Source organism: Cynoglossus semilaevis, chromosome 18, assembly GCF_000523025.1.
Source record: "Cynoglossus semilaevis isolate Cse_v1.0 chromosome 18, Cse_v1.0, whole genome shotgun sequence".
NCBI lineage: Eukaryota > Metazoa > Chordata > Actinopteri > Pleuronectiformes > Cynoglossidae > Cynoglossus > Cynoglossus semilaevis.
The window spans coordinates 2,190,476-2,199,519 of record NC_024324.1 but is presented as its reverse complement, the minus strand read 5'-3'; the positions used below and the strand labels follow the sequence as shown (position 1 = coordinate 2,199,519).

Genomic DNA, 9,044 nt, shown 5'->3' with positions numbered 1-9,044 from the left:
ATGAGTAATTTACTACTCCGGCTTTGATTTCACACACATGCTTTGTGTTATGTGTTGAAACTGCTTCACCGCAGCTGTGAGAGGAGGGGAGGAAACAGATCCAGGTCGCTGACGCAGTCGGAGTCGTAGTAGTTCATTGAAACTCTTGAGGGTCACAGCCGCCGCAGCTGAGCTGTCGTAGCTGCGCCGCAACAACGATTATACGACACCGCGGCAGATTGATGGCCCCCACGACTTTTACAGACTCGGTGTCCAACGTGTTTGGGTCTGGAATCTGGACGCCCCGCCGAGAGCGGAGAGCGCGGCCGCTGCCTCACTTGAACTCCGCTTCGCTCCTTGTTTGCACAACGACCAGGGTCTGCACGCACCCCGAAGCCACCGCTTCTGTCTCACGCCTTTGTCTCCGTGCAGTAATTTATCCTAAATTAGCGCGCCCTGCTGTTTCGAGGCCGTCGCTGCAGCGCGATATTTCATTTCTCGCATTCTGTGGATATTAGCGGCCGCGCCAGGTCCAAAGAAAATAGGGCCTTTATTGTAGAAGCTGCTGGATGTTTGGGGCGTTGATGACTCATCGCTTTTTCCTTCTGTTTTTTCTCCAGTTTAGTGAATATTTGCAGCAGGGTGGGAGAGGCCAGGCCACAGACACAGAGGCTCATTGATGAAAGTGTTTGTTTGGCAGCGGGTATCCTAGCCACAATCCCACTCTCTCTCTCTCTCTCACACACTCAACCAGTAAGGTCGGAATATGTCTCTACTCATTTATTGGTTTAATCCCATTCCTGCCCCTGCCACTTAGCCCCGGGGCAAACCTCCTGCACCCACATGTCTCCAGGACTCTCTGTGAGGTTCCACATGGACCAGATTCCTAGTCCACTTGGTTTCATGTTCTTAATGTCTAGTAGGTATGATAACAGGATAGGTCACCTGAATGGTTAATGGTAAAGAATAATACAGAAGTAGGCAGGTGGTGGGAGGTTCTGTTGGTTGGTTGATTAACGCATGTCGGAAAAGGTTTGTTAGCTAGCTTCACGGGTAGGATATAGGAGACGTGGGTAGGACGGCTAAGGACGTCGGTTTATAGTCTATTCCTATGGGTGGTCTGTTCATATCAGTGTCGGTGGGTAGGAACGTATGTAGGTTCAGTTGTAGGTTTGTACATTTGCTGATTTGCTGGATTGTTGGTAGGAAGAAAAAAAAAAGTTGACGAGGTCTGTCGATTGGTCGGTGAGGAGTAGGTTAGCTGTTGTCGACTGGTCAGATAAAATATCATTAAATACAAGCAGACTGGCAGCCTGTGGTGCAGTGGTGCAGTGGACAGGGTCTGACTGAGACAGAGAAATGGGACGTGGCCTCACGGTTTCCCTGCTTCTCTTCCCTCCAGTTCCGACCATAAAGACGGAGCCTCACGACGACTTCGACGCCCCGCTCATGTGCACTCAGCACGGCTCCGGCGTCGCCCTGCACCCGAAGCCGTACTTTCCTCCGCAAGTCATGACCCCCATGATGAGCGCCGACCTGAGGCAGTGCGTGGTGGGCGGAGCCTACCCTGTCACTCAGGACAGACTGACGCCCAAGCCGTCCAGTCTGCCCACCTCCTCGTCTCCCAGCACCAGCCCCAAACTCCACGACCTTTCGCCGCCACACTTCGCCAAGTGCCTCCCCGCCGTCCCCCACTCCCCGCTGCCTCACATCTCCATCATTCAGGAGACGCCGGGTCGCTACGCGCTGCCCAGCCTCTACCCACCCAGCAGCTCCTCCTCCTCCCCCACCTCGCAGCCCTCCACCCCCACCGACGCGCCCTTCTCTCCGACCCACTGCGTGACGCCAGTCCAGCCGGTCAGCGGCAGCACCAGCCCCGATGCCCAACAGCAGCAGGCAAAGGTTCCGGAAAGGGGGCGGAGCTCCCTGCAGGAGGACGACGGCTCCCTGACGCTGGCCATCAGCATCAAGCAGGAACCGCAGGAGCTGGACCAGATGTACCTCGACGATGGTGAGTGAGAGACTCCTGTTTTTTTTTTTCTTTTTTATTCCAGTGCCTGGAAAACATTATGACACAGAGTTCTCATCCAGACTCCTAATGAACTTGACAAAGAGTCCTTTTATGACCCTGCTACATTAAAGGACCATTATGGTTCTGCAGGTGCTGATAAAATTCCAATCAACGACCACTGAGTCACTGATCCCAGAGCCAAGAGTTACAACTTCTGGCCTCAGAATCTTTTTTTTTTTTTTTTTACAGTTGACTCTGGGATTATTAAAAGGGGAAACTTAACAACCCATGTATTTAGTGCAACACTTTTAGCTTTAGAGGAAAAACAATACAGTACAATTCAATACACGATAAGATAAGATATGATACGATACGATACGTTATTCTTTGAAGTCCTCTTGTTCCAGCAAAGACGCCAAAACTGACACAGAAAATAATCTGAAGACCAAGTTCTAACCAAACACTAACTTGGATACATTTTTTAAAACCTTTTCTTTACTTATTTCACTTTTTTAAAGCTACTTTTAGACTATTTTATGTTTATTTATTAGCTTAGCTATAACCATGAATTTATTGATTTTTTTTTCTGCTAATGTTAGCTACTTTGGGGCTAATTTTTATTCATATAATTTAATATTCATTATTAAGTTTTTGTTTCTGCCTTTGTTTCTACCAGCGTTGCTTCCAAAGATCTACAGTAGCGCACACTTTATTTTTTAAAAGTGTTTAGTGAACTGAGGGATTCAGATATTTCCATTCTGTTATTCTGAGCGTTACTGCAGTAGCCGTAGGGCTTTAAGTATTTTGACATATTAAAATCTGGCCTCTATGAAAACGACATTTGGACGTCCCAGACCCCAGGACTGAGAGAGTCCTGCGTTTCCAAACCTCACAGCAGGTCTTTTGTCATTCCACTTCAGAGGCAGCTTCATCAAAGCCGCCTGCTGCTCCCACCTTTGATTTGATTGGCCGAAAACTCCAAATGAGACCAGGCTGAACAAAGCTTGCTGATAAAATAAATACTTTTTTTTGGTGATGCCTGATATTTATCTGAGAGAGAGAGAGAGAGAGAGAGCAGCGCAAATGTTTTAATGATCTCAGCGCTCAGACTCTCGCCGCGCTGCGGTGATCTGAAATAAAACCGGATAAATGATCTTCTTCTGGGTCAGAAAAAAAACACGGCTGTGGGTTAAGTCCCAGCGGTGGATGAAGAAACAGCAGCAGCAGCAGCAGCAGCAGCAGCAGCTATCAGCGGGGCTTTGATCCACCACCAGAGCCCCCGCTGAACCGTCTGGCCCGGCTTCCTGACGATGGCCGACCCCGTCTCAGTAGTCGGGCCGCCGCAGACTGCCAGACTCGGACGGTTCCCATGCCACTTCCTCTGAACAGTCTGTGTAAATACATTAACACTTGTTAGCGCCGTCTGCTGGGTCGTCGGCTGGTCAGCGCCGGGGAGACTTCATTTGACACCGTGCCACCGCGGCTCCAGTCCCGGGGGAGTTTTCTAGCTTCGATTGAGACGTGCTTGCCTTTTTTTTTTTTCTTTTTTTTAGCCCTAATGGATATTTCTGAGGAACCAAACTGTAATTACTGCTGTTTTCACTGTAATATTGCAGGAAATTTCACTCACGCCAGCGTTCCAAACCTACTGCGGCTTCTCACGTCCATAAAACCTTTGGCGGAGTTTTGTAGGACGTCAGGGCTTCGCTCAGGTGCTGGGCTGAGTTGTTTTTAAATTCATAGTCGAGTGTTAGTGTTAAACCACAGAAAACTGTACGGGGAGAATTCTCAGCTGCTGAGACACCATGTGTCACGACAGGCTGTGGTCGGAATTACTAGAAAATGAAGTTCATTGTTGAGATCGAACTTATAGTTTCAGATTTCCACAGGTTTATTTTAATTTTGGTGTTTCTTCTCAGAGTAGACGGTTAAAAAACTAAAGAACTTGGGTCTGATGTCAGGTGAAGCTGCAGCGCCACCTGTCTTCACCTGTCTTACTCCTGACCCAGCAATAACCCAGTTTTTGTGTTGAATTGTTTAGTCTTCACTGTCTTACTCCTGACCCACGGATAACCCAGTTTTTGTGTTGAATTGTTTCCGAGTATTTGTAAAGTTTGAGGTCGGATACTGATACTGCAACCAGTGTTGGTCCATCCATAAAACAAGTCCGACTGAATCAAACGCCTCAGTTTCCTGTCGAGGGGAACACTTGGCCACAGCTTCCTCCAAACTATTTTAACATTAACGAAAAAAAAAAACACCTTAAAAGAGAGTCGAGTTTCTCCTTTGTCGTCCCTCTGCCTGGACGGATCTCTGTCTGCTCGTCCGTCTCACGCTCACCCTGAAGTCCAACATTTTTCACACCTTCTCCCGGGAGGTTACGAGGTCACGGTCGTGTCGGCTCATGGAAAGTGTGAATCATATTCTCTGGCCTGGAGCCACAGCTATAGGCTGCTGTGTTGTCGGAGCAAGAAAGAAAGATGGCGGTCGGCCTGACCGCCGTAAACCTGAGTGACTGACTGCTGAGGTTTGTTTGCTTCCCCCCTGGCTTGCGCCGACTTGCGGCGCGTCGGCCAAAGCGATGCGTTAAACTGCACAGTAGTGAGGCGAGGACGTTTGTCAGAGATGAGGTAACACCAGCAGAACATGTGCACGGAGCAGCGAGAGCGGAGCCAGAGAGGCTTTTTATGGCGTGCTGCGGCCTTGTTAGATGTCAGAGCGAGGAAATTGATGACCTGAGACTTGGGACAATCAGAGGCGAGGTATTTAAGAGTAAAGTGTGAGCCGTGCCAGACTCGCCGCTTCCTCAGAGCTGTTCTGGGGCCACGGCTTCAAATCACTGACATGTGTCGAAGAGCCGAGGTTCGGTCGGCGGCGGGTTTAAGTAACTCTGTGAGGAAGCGTCGGTTGGACTCGTCTGTTAATCAATTTCATCACCGGGATTTATCGTCCCACCAGGAGGGATTCGAAGCCGGCCAAGCACGGTACACGTGTTTGTCAAAGACGGGTCTCATTTGTACAACAGCAAACACAAATCACCAGCACAGACGGACGATAAAGTGAATTTCAAAAATGCAGAGTGAACTCCAAGTGATGACAAAACCAGGAGCAAAACAGGTGACTAGTAAAACTGGGAGCAGAACGCAGCTGCGTGTCACAAAAACATGACCGTCAGAGGAGGTCAGTTCACGAAGGGATGACGGGCCGACGCCAGAAGTCCTAAGAAAAGAACAGGGACATGTTCTTTGCCAGGAAGATTAAAAATAACAGGAGACGCAGTGGTTCTCCACAGAAGACCATCTCCGACCATCTCCTCACCTCCCCCTCCCTCCTGCCTGCTCCAACATCTCAACCATCTCCCTGACGTTTGTCTCCTCTTCCTCTAACGCCGTCTGATCTCCTGGTCTCAACATTTATCTCCTGTTCCTCTAACTCCGTCTGATCTCCTGGTTTTTTTTTTTTAATTTCTCCTCGTGTCTCTTCCACTCGTCCACCTCCAGCTCAGCCTTTTCAAACTGACACTTTCTGGCGGTTCTGAAGTCGTGACCCGCAGCTGGTTTTCTGCTCCGACACCAGCAGCTGTTGAAGAGATGCAGTGGAATATTTCAGCCTCTTATTAGCGGCGCTGACAGACGTCGGCTGTGGACGTTATTAGTACTGCAAGTATTTGTTCTCAAACCAGGGATTTTTGGAGCAGAACCACCGTGACCCGATCACAGCAGACCCAGAGCGGGGCTGGACTTTAATCCCAGGATCATTTGGTGAAAACGTCACTATGATCTACTGAGTTTCAAACCTGAGGGGCGGAGGCCTGGACTGGAACACGTGTTGATTGGTTTAGGTCCGCTCCACTGCTCTGCTGGAGAATATTTCAACTTTATAACAACAAACATCCACGACATACACTGACTGCTGCTGCATAGGACAGCCCTCTAGAGGGCAGTAAAGTTTGTTTTCCAACAGATATCCACCCAGATTAACGAGCTCCAGCTCGTTGTTTATTTTGTCAGGACCAATAGAAGAGCGAGGTTTTTATCTTCACGCCACTTTACACCTGGTGGTTGGTGAAAATGAAACAGTGTTGGTGTTAAGGAGGTGAAGGTGATGGCGGTTTGGGTGTATACTTTGGTTCTCAAACTATGGTATGTGTACCACTGTTGGTACTGCAGTTCCTCGGTTGTTAAATAGTCCAATAATCCCATTACAGGTACAGGATATTTTATATTTTAGCTGAACTCCGTCGGCCTGTATGAGATTACGCCTCTGTTGAAGTTGGTTTTGTTTTGGGAACGTTGTCATACTGTATGACATGTCATGATGTCATAACTGTCCAAAAATACTGATCCTGTGTCAGTTCATTCATTCTGTTTGACATTCGACACTGACGAGGAAAATGCTTCAACATTACCAACACCAAACCAACTTCAGCAGAAAATAAGAAAATAATTCCTTGTTGTCGTTGCGGCGGCCGCTGCTTTACGGCGTGTACGTGTGTGAAGGAAACTCTGCAGCTGTGAACAGTGGTTTGAGGTGCAGTGATAAAACGGTACCTCAGATGTTGCCGCTCCTCTTACTCATTTTTATACCTTTTCAAAAATAGAAGACGTACAATAGAGTCGAGCAGTAAAAAAAACAACGAGCCGAGGCTGAGTTGAACTCCGGGAATGCTCGGAGGGAGCGACTCGACCCGCTCTAACGCAGTAGGATTCTTGCAGCGTGGGCCAAGAACATCTCGTGGCTTGTGGCCTGGACCTGACGTGGCAGTAAACGGAGGGGGATTTGTGGCCCTCACCGTCCCATATTTTTCTTTTTCTGTCATTGTCTCATTTCAGCTCTTTTTCACTTGATTTATTCACGGCGGCGGCTGCTCAGTGTCTCGCGGCCCGCGTCTGTAGTTACAGCCCGCCTGGCGTTGACGCGCTCCGGGCTCTTAATGAGACAAACAGTGGTGTCCTGCTAATTGTTCGGGAGTTCCTGGTTTGTCAGGGGTTTCCTGGTTGGAGCGCTGGCCTGTATCAGTCGGCTCCAGCTGCTCTGGACCGCCGCGCAACAGGAAACCGGTTCCTGGATTATTTCATATCCAACGCCACTTTCCTGCTCCGTGAGCAGAAGTGAAGGAACAAAGAGAATAGAACAGATTCACTTGGAATGAATCGGTTCTGTTTCAGTTTTATTGACATTTTAAGGGGAAATTTAAAGGATTATTTTTGACTGTATTTGTTTTTTGTGAGATGATTTTTTTTGTTTTTTATTGTTTTTATTTGAGTGTGTGATGGTAGAAAATGCCCTGACCAGGAGGCTGAGGTTAAGGTTTCAGTCAGCGTGACCCTGGAGCAGATGCCCAGTCTGAGTCAGACACTGAAGATGATTATGGTCTGTAGATAAACTGAGATCGATAGAAACCTGTTCTAAAAAGAAAAAAAAAAAAGTCTTTACTTTTTTTCATCTTCGGTGGTTGTTTGGTACTAAAACAGTTTGTTTTATGGTCATCCAGCTTCTTTAATAGAACCGCCAATAGGGGGCGCTCTTTACATACACTGTGATGGTCAATTTCTCTCTGTGTCCCCTCTATGGGAACCACTGCCCTGATGACCAAAGACTCAAGTTTTGAAAAAATTCAAATAAAATAATAAAGTTTGCCGTGAGGTGATTGGTCGATGGAGACCATGGGTCTGGATCGATGCCTCTGGTGACACAGATGTCACCCCGGTGCTGGAGTCTATTCTCGGGACTCACGCTCACAGATCGATAGATCAATAGAGTGGCTTTTTCTTTCAATTAGATCCTGGGCGTCGAATGTGACGGCAGGGTGAAAAGTGGGTCGTGGCAACGGACACGTCAACAGACGCTGTTGTGGTTTCACAGACAGGAAGTGTCTCTGTCCTCTTCTTCTTCTTCTTCTTTGGTTTTTACGAGAGTAGCTGACATTTTATTTTTCTGTGAAAGATGTTACAGAAAAAAAAAAAAAAACGGCCCGAATAAAAAAAAATCAGGGCTTCTCTGCAGTTTGTCTGTGATTGGACCGCTGGGTCTGATGGCGTCGAAGGGCCTCTTTGTGACGACGCCCCCTGGAGGATTCAGCCCTCCTCGACTGACAATAGGTCCTTCTCCCTCCAGATGTGGAGGTAGATGAAGGTCAAAGCCAGAGCAAACACAGGGCAGTCGGTTCAGTCTGGACCGGTCAGAGGCTGAGAGCACGAGGCCGGAACATCTCGCTGTGGGAGGGTGGAGACGAGCGCCGACTGTTTATTATTTCAGCTTCAACAATGACTTCTGGTAAATGCGCTCATGTTCTCACATCTGTGTGTCTGCTAGCAGCGGGGTGTTCTGACGGGAGGACCGACGGGAGAACACGTTGTCTCCGTCCGTCGCTGCTTTCAAATCTGCTACAGTGAAGTCAATACAGTTAAGGAGACCCCTCAACGGGGGCCGCCCCCCACTTTGGGAACCACTCAGTTGTTGAAGAAGGGCCTTAAAAGTTTAGTAGGAATTTTAAATAAATAAAAAATACTATGTTTATAAAAAGGGGGCGCTGTAGAACAACGTTTGGTCTTAACCACTTTTGTCTTCAGAGTCTCGAGTGAAAACCACTTTTGTCTTCAGAGTCTCGAGTCTTCGTCTCAGTCTGGATCGGAGAGGATTTGAATTTTGTTCAGACTCTCGGTGACATCACTTCCTGTGTGTGTATAAATATCACCGCTGTCTGGTCTGGCGTGAATCTGTCGTCGTCTCCTCGATGTCGGAGCAGACGCAGCGTCACGCTCCTGTGAGAGCTCGGCTCCCGGCAGATCGATGCCTTCTTTGATTTAGTCTCTCTACACAAACACGTGTGTCGACAACAACAACAACAACAACAGGGAGACTGTTGGCTGTGCCGCTGTGGACCAGCTCCAGTCTGGAGTCAGGTGTTTCTGTTTTTGTTTTTGTTTTTAATTGTTTTCCTCGTCGTCCCTGAGAACCGGCCTCACCCACACGTGTTGTGTTTGGGTTATTTCTGAGTGTGGGATGTTGATGACAAACTTTTTTGTGTCTTGTTGTTTTTGCCATAGCAGCC

General features: G+C 48.2%; 1 protein-coding gene across 8 annotated transcripts in view; it reads left to right on the top strand.

Moving 5' to 3' along the window:
- nfatc1 (nuclear factor of activated T cells 1) overlaps positions 1-9,044 on the top strand; it is a 55,198-nt gene that overhangs the window by 42,562 nt on the left and 3,592 nt on the right. For all 8 annotated transcript variants that reach the window (XR_003052633.1, XR_003052631.1, XR_003052630.1 and 5 more), the window contains one exon: positions 1,382-1,990. Coding sequence is in view for 3 of the 8 variants with exons in the window: in XM_008331099.3 (XP_008329321.1) it covers positions 1,382-1,990 (609 nt within the window). In the remaining 5 variants the exon portion in view is untranslated. The remainder of the gene's footprint in view (positions 1-1,381; positions 1,991-9,044) is intronic.